The 20,736-nt window shown below is 33.6% G+C and overlaps 1 protein-coding gene across 1 annotated transcript in view; it reads right to left on the minus strand.

The window, feature by feature from the left end:
• Positions 1–20,736, minus strand: part of LOC149798514 (uncharacterized) — a 75,798-nt gene that overhangs the window by 25,905 nt on the left and 29,157 nt on the right. The window contains exons 8-10 of the mRNA XM_089957131.1: positions 13,725–13,789; positions 9,897–10,525; positions 514–819 (exon numbers count right to left, since the gene is read on the minus strand). Coding sequence (XP_089813257.1) covers positions 514–819; positions 9,897–10,525; positions 13,725–13,789 — 1,000 coding nt within the window. The remainder of the gene's footprint in view (positions 1–513; positions 820–9,896; positions 10,526–13,724; positions 13,790–20,736) is intronic.

Genomic DNA, 20,736 nt, shown 5'->3' on the forward strand with positions numbered 1-20,736 from the left:
AAGCTATCATATTTTAAATCATTTTCAAATAAAGTGGTAAGAATTAAGTTTATATTCCTAATATATTTTAATCCTTGTATGTGTACTAAATATAAACGATATGATCTTAGCAAATAGCTATGACGATGTACAGGTTAAGTGGCTACCTTTGTCTTTCAGCAGTGCATAAACTTTATTTATTCTCAAGCTGACTCATGACACGCCGAATGACAGGGATGTTTACCCTTGTCTGTTTATTCAGTCTTCATTTTTTTAAATCTTTGGTATGTTAATAAATATTCTTCTCATAATTATATATCAGAAGTCTTGTAAGACCATCTTGTGCCTAAATCAACTAAATATGTTATTTAACATGATTTCTATTTTCACAAATATCTATAGTTCATCTATAGTTTCGAACAGCATTAAGGACACCTCTTTTTATGCAAAGTATAATTTGCTGCATTTGGAGTTAAGAATTTTTCAAATTATATTGGAAGAAAGCGGCGTGTTCATGATTTAATAAATACTTACGTTTCACAGTTGCAGAGTCAGAAACCGAGCCACTTTTACAGTAGTACGTCCCTTCGTCATCACAGGTCATGTTCAGAACGAATATGAATACATAAACGTTGCTTTCCGTAAATGTTTTATTCACAGCAAAGCCCGTATGAATGCTCCCAGTTTCATTGTTCACCAAACTGATGACATTAACTTCCGACTGACTGAGTTTCGATACGCGGCTGATATTCAGGTTGCCATTCCAACTGGTGACCATGCACGTGAGTTGCAAAGGTGTACCAAGTATGGACGTATAATTATCTTTGCTAAAAGCGGTGGCTGAAATGATATAATGTTAACAATCAAATCCGATTTAGATTTATACGATATTTATAATTGAGTGAATGAATGAGTGGGTGAGTGAATGTGCGTTTGTACTTCTGCGTTATAATTTACATATGTAAATTAGTAATAGGAGTGCTTACTCATGAAACAATTTTCACAGGACCATGAATGTCTCAAAGTTAAAATAATACAACCTCATACGGTAATCGGTTAGCACACACAGAGCAGAATAGGCGAATATACCACTTGTTGGAAGGTCCGTTTTAAAAAATGAAGGCTTCCTACCGAAACGAAAAAAAGCAAAGGTCAATAACGTCAAACTGTCGTTTTTCTTACTCCTCTGCTGCTATAATTAGATCATTATTTATATCAATAATGGCACCTGGTGCTGAATCTTATATAGCTAGATTAGCTAGAGAAAGATTGGAAGCAATCAAAAAGTTTTTGCCTGTTCGTCATTCTCTTAGACAAAAACGTCAAGAATCTCAAGTTGAATATGCAAAAGGTACGGAACATTTATTTAAACCCATTACAAAGGTTACTGAAAGAGTTGCAGAATCAACTGAAGGTCTTCTTCCAACGTAAGAACTGATTGCTAAATATACTAGGAAAACAAAAGAACTTTTGAAAAATCTCCCAACTGAAATAGCTACTGCTCAGTCCCCTCCTGTAGGCGAAGAAATACTTGAAGGCATTAGTTAAATAAAAAAAAGATCTTGCACCTAAACCTGAAATTATAAAAAGAAATATTGAATTGATTAAAAAAATGTATAGAAGGTGTTGTTGAAGAACTTTTTTGAGGAGGTAAATTGTCTCGTGCTGCATTTGATAGTTATTTTCGAAAGTCTGAAATTTTAAAACCTGACCATGTTGACGTAAATAAATATAGTTATTTTAAATGGACATATCGTTTGTATTATAGCAACCCCGTGATCAGAAGTAATGATGAAACTTATGATAAATATATTAAAGAAATAAATAGACTTTGGGAGTTACAACTTCAACAACAACAACTACAATTTCCTCAACAAGAACCTTCATATCCGCTTCCTCCACTGCTGCAACAAATAGAACGACAACAAAAACAATCACAATCTCCTCGTCGACAATTCCGCAACTTCCAACATCTCCTCCAATTACTCCACAAACAAGAAAATCATCATTTGAACCTGAATCTCAATCTCCGCAGCAAGAAACTTCCCATCAACTTCCTCCACCGCGGTAACAAATAAAACGACAACAAAAACAACCTCAGTCTCCAGGGTCACGAATTCTCCGGTGACAACAAGAGCCACAACCTCCTCAGCAAACACCTAGGGCTTATAGAAATATACTTGATGAAAGATATTACAATTTACTCTATGACTGAGTAGAGTCAACAGGTATTGCTGCTTTTTTTGTAAATGGAGAGAAATTGGTGCATAAAGATTCTGTTGAACGAGTAAAACCCGAAAAATGGATTGCTAAAGTATAAAAATCGACATTCTTTAGATACAACTACTTGTATTAACTTCAAACGAGAAACAATGATATATAGAGATACAATGCATAAAGGAAATATCTAAAGAAAATAATATAACCGTTGAAGAAGCTAAACAGCAAAGTAGTGGCCCTGATGAAATTTACGGATTTCAGTCAGGCGCTACTGGAAGTGGTTTTTACTCAAATACGCCAGAACGAAGCAATCTTATTACTTGTCCTGAAAGTATTCTTTCTTACGTGGATAGATTAGAAGTTCTGATTGGAGGAAAACGTGCTATAAATAATTCGCCGGAAATTATTAATGAAATATCTGATATTTGTCGAAGATTATTTACTGGCGGTATTATGGATCGCAACATTTACAGTTCTCTCATCGATGAAATTGCTGATGGTTATCACAGCGACTAAACAATTAATTAATCAGCATGTAATTTAAAAATGTTTATACATAATGCTCATCGTCGACCTGTAATGGTCAGGGTAGTAAACTCACGATTACCAACTTACAAAGCGATTTACAGAGATGGACTCTGTGATACTGCTATAGGTCTATTCAGAAGGGTTGCTCCAAAAGCAATACCGATTGCAAAACAGTTAGGGATGAAGGCTATTGAGGTTATTCGTAATAAAGGTATTAATGATATTGGTAATCCTGCCGGTAAAGCGTTCTCGACAGTCAAGGATAGACTATATCGATTAGTACAAAGAAAACCACAGCAAGTAAAATTAACCAGCACTTAAGTTATGCCGGCAAATGTCAGTAAAATAATAAATCAAGCCGCAAATCAAAGCTATCAAGTTAGCTGGTGAAGCAGAAAGAAATATAACGGCAAATTTAATAGCAGGAAGTTGTCTTGGTATTGGACGATAACAATTAAAATAAAATGTGTATCCATCCGGCATTCGATATAGACGCACCAGTTCTCAAAGATGAATCTATACGCGATGATCTGTTTTATTCCTACGACACAAGCCAACCAAATCAACATGGTAGAATCGAATTACAAGTTCATGATACGAGCAGATAGTTCTTACCTGCTGAAGCATTTATTGAGGTAGAAAGTGAAATTATAAAAACAGATGATACTGAATATGTAGCTAATGTTAGAGATGGTTTTGTCAACAACGGTATCTTGGCGTTGTTTGACAGTGCCACGTATATCATCGACGGAAGAAGTATTTAATCAATTGAAAAGGACGTTTTCGTTGCCACGACGATAATAGGTCTAGCAAGATATTCAGATGATTATACAAGATCAGATGTATCGACAATGATGTTCGCCAAACATACTTCTGACCATCCTGATTACAGACAGTATAATATCAGACGACCAAGAAACTTTGCCGACAACAATGACGCCGATGTGAGGCTGGTGGTTCATGGTGCTTATCCAGAACTGAATGTGGATTTACAACACGACGATCAATGTTGAAAGGTGATCGTATAAGATTTTCATGCGCAATTCCACTGTCACATATTTTTTGGATTTTGCAGAATGATAGAAAGGTTATTTTCGAAGCCATGGATACAGTTTTGCTTGTAAGAAAGCATCTGATGATGATGATGATATATGGCATGCTGAGGGAGCTGATCCTGGAAAAGTACTACTGCTGAAGAACACAAATTACTTTCTTTTATGGATTCAGGTGGTAAATCATTGTTATCATGGTTGACAGTTAATACAGATGGTGTTCAAAGCGCTGTTAATGGTTTATTTGCATGGCACATAGCATCACAGCAAGGTGTTTCTGCACCACGACATACATTTGATGCTTTCCAAAACACTGCACGAGTAAATTCGCCGATACGCAGTCATGTGATATTTAACAAACTTGGCGTCTCTGAACTTTCCTTAAGGATAAACGGGTATCAAGAACCATCTGAAGATACAATATTGAATTTGGCAAATAATCATGTAGCGCGGACATATCATCGGTTAATAACATTTATGGGACGTGATCAAAATATAGATACTGGTTTACAAATATCACAGCTAGATTTTACAACAATCCATTACTTTTCGCTGGAACATCTTGATTTAACTAGACAATATGTTGTTGATAATCACTTTCGAGCTCAGGTAAACGTATTACCCGCTGGTGGTAACTACAGAGCAATTGCAGTTATTCTTTCAGATAAAGCAATGTTACTTGAAGGTGCTGGTGGAAGAATGAGAGTTATTGACGCTTCAGTAGAAAACATGTAATTAAATCACCTATTCTATTATAAATAGTCGTATAGTCACGTTAGAGTCACTCTAACTTCCGGTAAGGTGAAAGAATTACTATGAAAACTCGCGAGTAAATGCGGAACACAAATATCACTAAACAAAGATAAAATTTCTAGTGGTGGTCCAAACAAATTATCATTAACCAAGACTCAACTTACAAATTTTAAAAAGGTCTTTTAATCAAAAACGGGAGTTCTGCTTCGTCTTTCTCCGAGCGCTGTTAACGATATGATTAGAGTAGGAAAAATATTTCCACTTCCTGCAGCTATACCAGCGTTAATAGTCGCAGCCGCACCTGCCGTTGCAAAAGCAGCTGCGTTAGGTGCTGTTGGAACCGCCGCTGGAATGGCTTTAAAGAAAGCATCAGGACAAGGACATAAAAAAGGAATGGGTCTAAGATTGTCAGGAACCCCTTAGCGGTGAGGGAAAGTACTGACATTTCAGAGGTGTTTTCATGCATGATCAGTTATTATTACAACCAAACAATTTTGAAACAGGTATTATTAATCTTGATGATAATTTAAGACCTGGTAATCATTGGGTGGCATACGCTATTGATTCACGTGGAATCGTTTATTTCGATTCGTAAGAGTTGGCTCCACCAGTTGAATTTTTAAATATACAAACACAATATAAACTCCAGTCTGGTACTCAACATTACCAATACAAACATTAACGGATCCACCGATACGTCGTCGTGAAGTAATTAATGTGTTCAGTGCTATATCAAAATCATTATTACCACCTCATAAAGACGTGCATAATTGTACAAGTAATCACGTCGTTTTAAACAGATCTTAAAGTATATAATGGTTGATATTTACGGAAAATCTTCTTCTATCAAGGGCAAGGGAAAAAAATTATATTCATTTGTCAAATTACGCGATTAAAGATGAACTCGCTGATATTATGAACCTCTCTGGAGTTTATCGACATGAGGTCGTTATTTTTCAGGACTAATACGGTGTTTTCAAGACCAGCAATATCAAATGGAATGATATAGTTTGTAGAGTTCTTGGTGCTACTACGGATAACATTCCAGAATTGACTGACGACGGTAATATCAGAGACTCAGATATATCATTGGCAACTATAAAAAATGAAATGCAAGGAGCGTTGCTAATCGTTTGCGGAACACCGGTGATACAATGACAGGCGAGCTCAGCATGCAAGGAAATAAGATAGTTGTTTTAAGAGATCCAACATCTGATGAAGATGCTGCAACAAAAAATATGTAAACAATTGCTATAATACAGTAGATACTAAATTATTCACGCTACGAGCTGAGTATGATTCTCACGTAAGGGCGTTTACAAGACTTCGTTGAAACTTTCTAAAACTTGATGAAATCGCAGATAATTTTTTTGGCACTCATTTGACTGTTGATGTAAACTCTCTGATATTAAAAAATCTATATCAGATATTGAAACGATTAAAAAAATCTAGAAGATGTCATAAGTGGATCCTGAGATCGTTAAAAAAATTAATCTAATTAAAATCCCCCACGGGCAGATTACCAAGATATTATACACAGTATCATCAGGATTCTCAACATGGTCACACCAAAATAACATTATCAAACATACTGCAGAAGTCACAGGCGTTTATAGGCTGTCCGTGTTCAGCGCTGCAAAATTTAAGATATTTACTACGTGTCCCTAGCGTCATTCAACCGATAATTTTTCTGGCGTTGTGTCTATCATATTAAATAAAGGATACGAAGAAATATTTATTCTGGAAGCTGCTGATGAAAAATTGACCGCAACGTCTTATTGGTGGTGTCCGGGATTTGCGGCTGAAAGACCTCAATTGGTTACTAAGTAAAATATAATGAGCCTTCCGATCAACGTTCAAAAATTTAGGTACAATCAAGCACGTGAATGGCAAACAAAACTGAAAAATATCGTTGACGAGAATGTAGTAAAACTAAAAATTATCTCAAAAGTGTAGTTATTGTTGATATAATTATTTATTCAGCGTCTGCTGTTATTGCTAGAACCGGCGAATTATTATCAACAATAAAAATGATGGCAGCCGTAGCTGTGACCATTTGTGTTTCAACTACAACAACGATTGCCAGTATCTCAATATCATTGCAAAAAATATGTACTTGTATAACTGCAAAATTGCACGATTATATAATAAAATTACATACAGCAACTATATCATACTCCAAATTATCCTCGTTATTATCAAGGAGCCTTAGAGATGGAAAAATATCAGATTTTGAGTTCACGGAGATGATTAAAATTTACAATGAAGCAATGACAGTGATTGATTTAGAAAATCAGGATTTAAATAACAATGACATTGCCAAGCGAGCTACTACAACAAATCGTAACGAATACGACTCCAACAAAAAAAAACCGATGATATCAGTAAATTCAGTTAATCCAGAATTTAGTGTCAACTTTCCAACTGCAATTTCAGTGAAAGAAATGGCATTAGCACAATTACTAGTATATTACAGTTGGTCAAATATAAGATCAAAATCATTTGTTGGATTACCAGCAAATAATACGCTTTTATTTGCAAATAAAAATAAGGATGATGGAACTCCCGATTGGTTACTTGTTTCTGTTCCTACAGGGAGTTATCAGATCCAACAAATCAATGATGAATTTCAACGGAGAATCAAATAAGTAACTGGAAGAGAAGCAAAAATAGCTATAACAGTCCACGAACCAACTTCTATATAATATTTCAATTTAAATGTTTGTCTTAATTATAATGTGAATGAAGATCCCCTGACTTACCAGTTAAAACTCTGGTTGATCCGAAGAATAAAAGTTTTGTTAATAAAATTCACGACGTCAAGAAAGAATTTAGCAAAGATGTGCATCTCATGTCCGGTCAACGTTCAAAATCACCGATGTTGTCGATGCTAGGATGAACGATATTAATTATCTCGACAATCGAAAATATTTTTTTAAAGTTGTGCTAGCAGAAACATACAATTGAATTATCCGTGCATAATATGATCCTGTTCTTCATAACAAAAAAAAAAAAATTGCCATACTGAGTAAAAATTCCAAATCAGGAGTGTTGACTGGTATTGACAAACCGTACTATGAAAGAGCACATCCTGTAACCGCGGTTATTTATAGAATTTTTCAGAAAAATGATAAACCCAGCGTTGATAATCTGAAGCCAATGGCATTTTCAAAAATAAATTCTGTAGCCGAACGAGTAACAGAACATTTTACCGTTTCGACTCTTGGAAACGGTCTAACAGATAAAAGACGTCAAATAATAAACGAATGGGGAGAAATAATTCAAGATACTGGAGCTTCTATCACAGATGTCGTGGAGCTAGAAAAGAAACTAAAATTTCCAATAATACTAAAATCGATAACAAAAGAGATTTTGTACGAACCAAAATATAAATCAAAAGGAGCTTCGATCGAAATTATTGATCATAAAGCGCATGCTTGGACTAATGCAGTAACAATATTTCCACGAAATCAAACTGTTAAATTTTACCAAGGAGATATATTCGATTTATTAATGAAATAAGTAAAACCGATCCGGTATCAGTATGGTTATTTCAGAATTCTGAAAACGACGATGAATTGCTTAGACCATATGGAAATATTTGCATCGAAGAAAAAAGTAAATTTGATAAATTGGTACGACCTAATGCATTATTTATTAAACAGATTCTCTTCATACAAAAATGAAAAATCTTGCATTAAAATATATCGATGATACTGAACAATTATTCATTTTGCTAGAGAGAAAAATTCGTGGAAACCAACCCGGTTTCATTTTCTTAATGATATAATATCGAGTTGTGTCAAATACGGAGACGGTGGATTATGGTTTACAAGATACGTTCATAAGGATGTTATCTCGGTTGATATGGTTGCATGCTATCCGGGAAGATTTCTTGGAATGGGAGAGTGTTCTGCATATTTTAAAAAATTCGTTCATGCGACACACGACATGACCAAAGTATCGAGATATGGACCATTACCGGATTTTGACCTGAGTGGTATCTTCACCAACTCCCTGTTCTTTTTTCGTTTTTCGTAGGAAGCATTAGTTTTCAAAACTGGACCTTCAAGCACGTGATCTGTTCGCCTCCTCTGTTGCTTACGCACACACACAGACACACACACACACAACTACCGAAACGTATTTTGCGGCTAACGTTGAATACCAAATATATTTTTCTTGGAACAGGTATATGGTAAATCTTTGAAATAAAAATGTGACTGTATTCTCTCAACAAGAGATCACATTTGAGGCATGGAGCGCATAAGGTCCCAGTGAACTGAGGTAGTGGTCTCTGTCGTGAGAATTATTTAAAAGATGCTTGAAAAGTAATTTCTTGATTTGCTTTCTAAGCACTATTTGATATAATGAATTTTGTCGCTGCAAAAATATATATGTTTGTATGAGTACATAGATACATACATACATACATACACACACATAATAATAATAATAATAATAATAATAATAATAATAATAATAATAATGATAATAATGAGGACTTTGTATAGCGCCTAATCTTTAGAAGCTCTAAGCGCTTTACAACATTAGACAACACCTATTTGATAAGAAACATAATAATTATTATTACAAAAATAAACAACATGAAATTAGAAAAACATTGAAAAATAAAAAACAAGCTGAGAATATTTCAGGTAGGAAACATTATTAGGTCTTTAAGTTTGTTCTTGCAGTCGAAATAAGTGCCTTTTGAGAGCCCTCCTACATACATACATACATACATGCATGCATGCATACATACATACATACCTACATCCAAACATACATACATACATACCTACATCCAAACATACATACATACATACATACATACATACACACATACATACATACATACATACATACATACATACATACATACATACATACATACGTACGTACATACATACATACATACATACATACATACATACATACATACATATATGAACATTGAAAGTATGTATGTCTATACGTTTGCAATTGGAAGGATGGGTAGTTTGGTGTAGTGTGAGAATAGAAAATAAAAATATCCAGAAAATTAACTGACTATACAATTAGCATTAAAACATGTGACACGTAGAAAAACGTTTTACTTGAAAGATTTTCGTTTCTTTGCATTGTATTCTAGTGTCACACCCACTCCATTGCTGTAAACGTATTTTGTATTGGACGCAGTTTTAGAGGCATGCAGTTTGTAGTAGTTGTTGCTATCAATGAGAAAAATACGGAAAAGTAACAGGTTTGCATACCTACTGCACGTGTATGTAATTAGTTACTTTCCTAATCACTTTCTTACGTATTTACTTATTAACGCGACAATTTGAATTTCACTTGTCTCTCACTCAAATCTGAACTTACTTGACTCTATAACGGTTGTTGTCCGTTGAATAAATGTTGTAGGCGTTGTCGTTGTATCCGTAACTATACTCGACGACGTTGTATTAGTGGTAGTGGTCACTGATGTCGGGCTAGTAGAATTCGGTTGCAGAGTTGGTGATGATGTATCGTAGGTTGCAGTTGGCTGCGTCGTGATTGATGGTATCAGTTTTGTACTTGTAGTTGGCTGCGTCGAGGTTGATAGTGTCAGTGTTATACTTTTAGATGTCGTATCTTGGATTGACGACGTACTGCTAATATGTGTAGTAGTCATTGTTGGAATTCCAGTTGTAATCATAGATGTTTCTGGCATTGTTGCTGATATTGTAGATGTCGCAGGCGTTGTGGTTTTTGTTGGTGTTGTGGATGGTGGTGTTGACGTTATCCTTGCAGTCGTCGACGTTGTTATCGGTGTGGATATTCCAACTACTATTGTCACAACTGTTACACTTGGTTTCCGAATCCTCATGTTTGAAATCACTAGGATTGCTGTATCAACCTGATCCGTGGGCTGTTGGGTTATGACGGCCACAAGTGCTTCCGCCTGAGGAGGTTTTTCCCCCTGCTTGACCTCGATGATGATAACGAAAATAACGATGACACTTCCATTTCTACAAAATAGTGTACATATCACATAATTTATTAGAGCATACATATCATGTACCTTTATAAACGAAACATGAAACGCATGTAGAGAAGCTATTTATTTGGATCGACGAAGATATAGTAAAGAGACCAGTCCTTCCACTCTAACAGACAGTCAAATAGATTGTTGAGAGAACGGAAACCCTTAAATATTCACATATACATGTATCAGAATATTTATAGGCACACACACACACATACATACATACATCCAACGATACCGTTAAATGTATGGATACCTGCATCCATCCGTTCAAGGACATACATACATAAATACATACATACATACATACATACATACATACATACATACATACACAAGTATGCATGCATGCATACATACATACACACACACACACATACACACATACATACATACACATACACATACACACACGCATGCATGCATACATACATACATACATATGCACGCACGCACGCACGCATCCACGCACGCACGCACGCACGCACACACACATACATACATACATACATACATACATACATACATACATACATGCATGCATGCATGCATACATACATACATACATACGCACGCACGCACGCATCCACGCACGCACGCATGCATGCATGTATGCACGCACGCACGCATCCAAGCACGCACGCTATACATACATACATACACACACACACATACACATACACACACACATGCATGCATACATACATACATACATACGCACGCACGCACGCATCCACGCACGCATGCATGCATGCATGTATGCACGCACGCACGCATCCACGCACGCACGCACGCACGCTATACATACATACATACATACATACATACATGCATACAAGGGGTCCCCGAGCGGCCGAATGGTCTAAAGCGCTTTCCGTTACGGATCGCTGCCATCTCACTTCTGTCTGAGTAGGTTCGAGTCTCGGATTCGGCCAATGTGGATATGTGAGAAAGCTTGCCAGTAGCTTCTCGAGGGTTTGTGGTTCTTTCCGGGGTTTTCTCGGGTTCTTCCTCCACCATCAATACTGGCCGCCATGTATAGCCTATCGTGTGCTGAAAAATGGCGCTAAACTCTACAAAAAAAAAACAAAAAAACGATAACTTACATACAAACATGCATTATTTTCTGCTTTGTAATGAAACACTGCAGTCAGGCAAATTCCAAGAAGCCATATTATACTGCTGGGAATAATGGGATGAACATTGCGGTCTAAATGTAACAAAATTATCCGCTTTTCTGTGTGATTGTGTGTCTTTGTTAGATTTATAACATAGTTTTAACAATTATTCATTCATATCGCTTTGATGTATGCAGTGTGGCAATTTATAGTGATGTCTAGCACCGGGCATCATGCCGCAGACATGTAGCATCATGTTCCATCCAGTCACATTATCCTGACTCCAGGCCGACCAGTTCCAACGCTTCTTAATGCTGAGCGCCTAGCGAAGGCACTTCTATTACCATTTTTATAACTCGCTGGTATGACTCGGCTCGGGTTTAAATCCGCGACCTCCCGCATCCGAGGCGGACTCTCTAACCACTTAGAACACCGGAGGGGTTCTTTTGTTATGTTGAGATGTAGGCAATGATTTGCATGTGTATATTTTCCACTTTTAGTTGATGAAAGCACACGCATAACCATGCATACATACATACATACATACATACATACATACATACATACATACATACATACAGACACACAGACAGACACACATGCTGTATGCATGAAAATATGTCTAGTCGTCAGACATTGTACTGTGTATTAAAGCGGAAGTGCTGTTTTATCCTATGACACTATCATATCATTAGACTGGTGTTATCCTTGTTGAAATTAGTTTGTTTATGAATTAAATAAGGAATCAATTTTAAAATTTTAGACAAAGCAGTAACTGTAGCGTACATTTAAAACAATCACATGCATTTTATAATCTAGACAGGTTAGAATAATTGGTAGGCTCATTGTGTCATCAGATTTAGTTTACATGTCTTCCCTTCCCTTGTTCTAATATGTACATGAATTATAATTAAAAATAAAAATGCTGTTAATACCCATGTCGTAGGCGCTAACAGTTTCTCACTAGTCACTCGACAAAAGAGGGAAAGCTTGTTCAGTTGAAAGTCATCGTTTAAATGAGGATACGACCCATTTATGAAGAAATGCAAATTGAGGAAGTCTCAGAACTCTCTGTGAAACTGTAGAGACTGGTACAAAAATGATATTAAAGGAAGGAAAGAACCTCGGGAGACATGGAATTTATACATTTTAAACTAAGAAAGAGACTGATCTAAATAGGCAGCTAGCTAACCAACCAGTGCTTTCTTACAAACTTGCTTCGTGGATTATTTCAAGATCTTTGACTAGCTAATGCGCGTGTAAATTACATCCATCCTTGCAGACATGCATATACATCCATGGATATAAACACACATACACACAAACATACACACAAACATACATACATACATACATAGATACATACATACATACATACATACATACATATATACATACATACATACATACATCAAAGTAAAGAACTTACAGAAATAGACATACAGAGATACAAACAGACTCATAATTGCATGCATGCAGAAATTATAATTTTGTTTCGAAACGTATGGAAAAGAAATATAAACTGAAACGTACTTGATTACATAACTAATACACAATAGGTTCTGACTGTTTAAAATGCGCAGTCAGAATTCATCTAATTCCCGTATTTAAAAACTGTCGATGCATTGACTAAGGTACCCAGCCTTATCAGAAGCACTCTGTGCGAAGATAAATATCAGTAAAGGCAAGTGACCGAAATATAGATAATGGAAGACTCTTAGTAGAATATGTTTGGCAAGTCTATATTTATAAAACGCTTCCTGAACATATGGAAAGAAGAACTGCTGTGTTGAAGTTGTTTCTGCATTTTTATTATAGCAGCCACGGGAGAGAATATTTATCTTGATAATACGGTACGATTATGAATAATCTCCACCAAAGAAGGCTCTGTACGAAAACAAAGACCTCTGCTTAACAGAAAATAGAAAATGCCATCACAGACGAGAGGAAAAGGGTTTGCTAATTTCAAAACTACCAAATAACAAAGACACTTAATGAAAATTTGATTACACACACACACACACACACACACACACACACACATATATGTATGTATATACATACCTTAGCTCTTGGATTTGAATTCCGTTGTACCCCGTAATATTACTTGTTTTGTAGATCTGATCCATCTGAAAAATAGGTTTTCGTCTTGGTATTAGCAATAGTTAATAAAGAAATATGCCCTTACTCGATTTTACGCTCCGTCTCTCCTGACATGCTGCTTCAGACAGACAGAGAGACAGACAGACAGACAGAAAGAGAAAATGTTGGACTTGATAAACACAAATATTTTACATTCATTAGCAAAGTTAGCCACTTGGCTTTCGCATAGAATTATACAAATTTCTAATGGTCAGTTAAATATGAAATATCACGATGTGCCTTATATGTTCCATTGGAAAGCGTCGATAATGACAAAAATATAGCTAAGTATGGTAGGAGAAAACCTGATATTTCTTGTCATACACGTTACATATTACTGAAATTTATCAGAAGCTATAACAGATAATCTAGATTATATTACACATAATCTAGACTATATTACAGATAATCTAGACTATATAACAGATAATCTAGACAATATAACAGATAATCTAGACTATATAACAGATAATCTAGACTATATTACAGATAATCTAGACTATATAACAGATAATCTAGACAATATAACAGATAATCCAGACTATATAACAGATAATCTACACGATATAACAGATAATCTAGACTATATCACAGATAATCTAGACAATATAACAGATAATCTAGACTATATCACAGATAATCGAGACTATATCACAGATAATCTAGACTATATAACAGATAATCTAGACTATATAACAGATAATCTAGACTATATTACAGATAACCTAGACTATATTACAGATAATCTAGACTATATTACAGATTATCTAGACTATATCACAGATAATCTTGACTATATCACAAATAATCTAGACTACATTACAGATAATCTAGACTATATTACAGATAATCTAGACTATATAACAGATAATCTAGACTATATTATAGATAATCTAGACTATATAACATATAATCTAGACTATATTACAGATAATCTAGACTATATTACATATAATCTAGACAATATAACAGATAATCTAGACTATATTACAGATAATCTAGGCTATATTACAGATAATCTAGACTATATTACAGATAATCTAGGCTATATAACAGACAATCCTGACTATATAACAGATAATTTAAACTATATTACAGATAATCTAGGCTATATTACAGATAATCTAGGCTATATTACAGATAATCTAGACTATATAACAGATAATCTAGACTATATTACAGATAATCTAGACTATATAACAGACAATCCTGACTATATAACAGATAATCTAGACTATATTACAGATAATCTAGACTATATAACAGATAATCTAGACTATATTACAGATAATCTAGACTATATAACAGACAATCCTGACTATATAACAGATAATTTAAACTATATTACAGATAATCTAGGCTATATTACAGATAATCTAGGCTATATTACAGATAATCTAGACTATATAACAGATAATCTAGACTATATTACAGATAATCTAGACTATATAACAGACAATCCTGACTATATAACAGATAATCTAGACTATATTACAGATAATCTAGACTATATAACAGATAATCTAGACTATATTACAGATAATCTAGACTATATAACAGACAATCCTGACTATATAACAGATAATTTAAACTATATTACAGATAATCTAGGCTATATTACAGATAATCTAGGCTATATTACAGATAATCTAGACTATATAACAGATAATCTAGACTATATTACAGATAATCTAGACTATATAACAGACAATCCTGACTATATAACAGATAATCTAGACTATATTACAGATAATCTAGACTATATAACAGATAATCTAGGATATATTACAGATAATTTAAACTATATTACAGATAATCTAGGCTATATTACAGATAATCTAGACTACATTACCGATAATCTAGACTATATTACCGATAATCTATACTATATAACAGAGAATCTAGACTATGTTACAGATAATCTAGACTATATTACAGATAATCTAGCCTATAAAACAGATAATCTAGACTATATTACAGATAATCTAGACTATATTACCGATAATCTAGACTATATAACAGATAATCTAGACTATATAACAGATAATCTAGACTATATTACAGATAATCTAGACTATATTACAGATAATCTAGACTACATTACGTATAATCTAGACTATATTACAGATAATCTAGGCTATATTACACATAATCTAGACTATATTACAGATAATCTAGACTATATAACAGAGAATCTAGACTATATTACCGATAATCTATACTATATAACAGAGAATCTAGACTATATTACAGATAATCTAGACTATATTACAGATAATCTAGACTATATTACCGATAATCTAGACTATATAACAGATAATCTAGACTATATAACAGATAATCTAGACTATATTACAGATAATCTAGACTATATTACCGATAATCTATACTATATAACAGAGAATCTAGACTATATTACAGATAATCTAGACTATATTAAAGATAATCTAGACTATATTACCGATAATCTAGACTATATAACAGATAATCTAGACTATATAACAGATAATCTAGACTATATTACAGATAATCTAGACTATATTACAGATAATCTAGACTATATAACATATAATCTAGACTATATTACAGATAATCTAGACTATATTACAGATAATCTAGACTATATTACAAATAATCTAGACTATATTACAGATAATCTAGACTATATAACAGACAATCCTGACTATATAACAGATAATCTAGACTATATTACAGATAATCTAGACTATATTACACATAATCTAGACTATATTACAGATAATCTAGACTATATTACAGATAATCTAGGCTATATTACAGATAATCTAGACTATATTACAGATAATCTAGGCTATATTACAGATAATCTAGACTATATTACAGATAATCTAGACTATATAACAGATAATCTAGACTATATTACAGATAATCTAGACTATATAACAGACAATCCTGACTATATAACAGATAATTTAAACTATATTACAGATAATCTAGGCTATATTACAGATAATCTAGGCTATATTACAGATAATCTAGACTATATAACAGATAATCTAGACTATATTACAGATAATCTAGACTATATAACAGACAATCCTGACTATATAACAGATAATCTAGACTATATTACAGATAATCTAGACTATATAACAGATAATCTAGACTATATTACAGATAATCTAGACTATATTACAGATAATCTAGACTATATAACAGATAATCTAGGCTATATTACAGATAATCTAGACTATATTATAGATAATCTAGACTATATAACAGATAATCTAGGATATATTACAGATAATTTAAACTATATTACAGATAATCTAGGCTATATTACAGATAATCTAGACTATATAATAGATAATCTAGACTATATTACAGATAATCTAGACTATATTACCGATAATCTATGCTATATAACAGAGAATCTAGACTATATTACAGATAATCTAGACTATATTACAGATAATCTAGCCTATAAAACAGATAATCTAGACTATATTACAGATAATCTAGACTATATTACAGATAATCTAGACTATATTACCGATAATCTAGACTATATAACAGATAATCTAGACTATATAACAGATAATCTAGACTATATTACAAATAATCTAGACTATATTACAGATAATCTAGACTACATTACGTATAATCTAGACTATATTACAGATAATCTAGGCTATATTACACATAATCTAGACTATATTACAGATAATCTAGACTATATAACAGAGAATCTAGACTATATAACAGAGAATCTAGACTATATAGCAGATAATCTAGACTATATTACCGATAATCTATACTATATAACAGAGAATCTAGACTATATTACAGATAATCTAGACTATATTACAGATAATCTAGACTATATTACCGATAATCTAGACTATATAACAGATAATCTAGACTATATAACAGATAATCTAGACTATATTACAGATAATCTAGACTATATTACCGATAATCTATACTATATAACAGAGAATCTAGACTATATTACAGATAATCTAGACTATATTACAGATAATCTAGACTATGTTAAAGATAATCTAGACTATATTACCGATAATCTAGACTATATAACAGATAATCTAGACTATATAACAGATAATCTAGACTATATTACAGATAATCTAGACTATATTACAGATAATCTAGACTATATTACAGATAATCTAGGCTATATTGCACATAATCTAGACTATATTACAGATAATCTAGACTATATTAAAGATAATCTAGACTATATTACACATAATCTAGACTATATTACAGATAATGTAGACTATATTAAAGATAATCTAGACTATATAACAGATAATCTAGACTATATTACAGATAATCTAGACTATATTACAGATAATCTAGACTATATAACAGATAATCTAGACTATATTACAGATAATCTAGGCTATATTACACATAATCTAGACTATATTACAGATAATCTAGACTATATTAAAGATAATCTAGACTATATAACAGATAATCTAGACTATATTACAGATAATCTAGACTATATTACAGATAATCTAGACTATATAACATATAATCTAGACTACATTACGTATAATCTAGACTATATAACAGATAATCTAGACTATATTACAGATAATCTAGACTACATTACGTATAATCTAGACTATATAACAGAATCTGAAGCCTGGATGGACACGTGACCTCTATACATTAACATTTACAAAATGTTAAAAAATGTTACTGAACTGTTACATTAGGAGGATACAGAACACCGTTGTCGCTCCACGTGTCCGAGACATATGATAATATCTGAACTCACTTTTGTAAACCCTCCATTAAAGTATAATCTGAAAAAGCTGCCTTGAGGCTGAGGTTGAAATTAAATCATTGCGTTATCAATCTTAATTGTTCAATATCCATTCCTTTGTTTTATACGATTGTAAATAAAGTCATCTTCATTTAGGAGGTTGTTTTCATATCTGGCACAAAACATGAAACTAGTATGCTGATTTATCGAACTCTGGTCCGTTGGTATCTATGACATGCATTAAAGAAAACTCAGAAACAGATCGTTAGATCCGCACTGCCTAGTTTATTTGATTCTGCAAGAATCATAATATCACTTGTATTTTTATAGAGACTATAGAGACTAATTACTGCTAGTACTTGATGTGTACTGATCCAGACTGGTTCTTTTTTATCTGTTTGGGAAACTATGAGTTTCTTGTATAGTACATGTTAATCTCCTTAAATCTCTTTGAAATATCAAGGTACACTGTAGCATTAAATGGAGTTGCGGAGTAAGAATAGAATGCAGCCCTAGTAATTAAAAACAAAACAAAAAAGTCCGAAATTGATTATTTTTAATAAAAACTACTCTTTTTAGATATCTTTAACTCGACGTTTTTATATCCTGTTCAAGATCTCGTCAGTACATTACGTCTATACATAAAAAAGAGAGAAACAAAAGTCATTTTGCTAGCCCTGTGAGTGTGAATAGGTCAGGTACGATTGCTAGTTGGTTCATTTGGATGCCTTTGTCCCAGAGGTTATGTCCATATAGTGTTCCTAATGATAATTTTCGAAAAAAAAATACTGAATGGATGGAAATAAACACAATACTATAACTTGCAAGCTCTAATGTCTAGTTTATAAAAAAGCTATAATTACAAAAATCGTTGTAATATGGAAACAGTAGTGAAAACAAAACTGTAACGTTAAAGCGGATATCATAAAAGGTGAAACACTGTGGTGCCTACAACGTCCGCCATTAAACCTCCGTCTTCCGTCCGCACTAACGATTGGCTTGAAATTTGTTTCCTGTTTAAATTTCATCCGCTGCTCTTTACCAGGTAATGGTCCTAATGCTTTTAAACTAAATTTGAAAGGTGAGAAAATATGACATATATGCATTCCAGTGACGTGCCAGAATTGAGACACCTTTTGCTGATATATCAGACGTAATTAAGCAATTAATTAATAAGTTTTTTTGTTTTATATTTATCTTCACTCCTAATGAGTTTAGAAAAATGTTGGACATATTCCTTTTCCATTGCAGAGGTAAATGGTGAGTGGTCCGCTCTTGACATATTCCTTTTCCATTGCAGTGGTAAGTGGTGAGTGGTCCGCTCTTGATATATTCCTTTTCCATTGCAGTGGTAACATGGTGAGTGGTCCGCTCTTAACATATTCTTTTTCCATTGCAGTGGTAACATGGTGAGTGGTCTGCTCTTGACATATTCCTTTTCTATTGCAGTGGTAAGTGATGAGTGGTCTGCTCTTGACATATTCCTTTTCCATTGCAGTGCTAAGTGGTGAGTGGTCTGCTCTTGACATATTCCTTTTCCATTGCAGTGGTAACATGGTTAGTGATCTGCTCTTGACTGATCTTAATGTCATAAGAACTGTTTATTGAGCAAAGATAGATGGGTACATACATTTACATTCGAGGTGAAAGTCAGGGAAAAGCGAAAAAATATGCAAAGCTCAAAAGTCCACCAGTTCGATTTCAATAGGAAGTAAATGTAGAAAAGCACCCCCACCCCCACCCCTTCCCGTACACGTAGGTAGCGAACTGACGCTAGGGTAGATCGCCTTTTTGTATTAATAATAACAATAATGAGGACTTTGTATAGCGCCTAACTTTAGCAGCTCTAAGCGCTTTCCAACATTAGACAACAACTATAATACTAAAAAGCATATAATGATATGAATACAAAAACAAACAGCATGAAATTAAAAAACATAAATAACATACTGAGAATATTAAAGGTATGAAACATTATTAGGTCTTTAAGTTTGTTCTTGCAGTCGAAATAATTGAGTTTTGAGAGATTTCTTGAATTGGCTCACTGTGTATTTGTGTCTAAGTTCAGTGGGCAATTCATTCCACGTTGTTGGGCCCTGGTATGCAAAAGAACGCTGTCCATATGACTTTGTTTTCATAGTGAGAATAATGAGT

This window comes from Sinohyriopsis cumingii, chromosome 5 (assembly GCF_028554795.1).
Source record: "Sinohyriopsis cumingii isolate HCF-2022 chromosome 5, ASM2855479v2, whole genome shotgun sequence".
NCBI classification, from domain to species: domain Eukaryota; kingdom Metazoa; phylum Mollusca; class Bivalvia; order Unionida; family Unionidae; genus Sinohyriopsis; species Sinohyriopsis cumingii.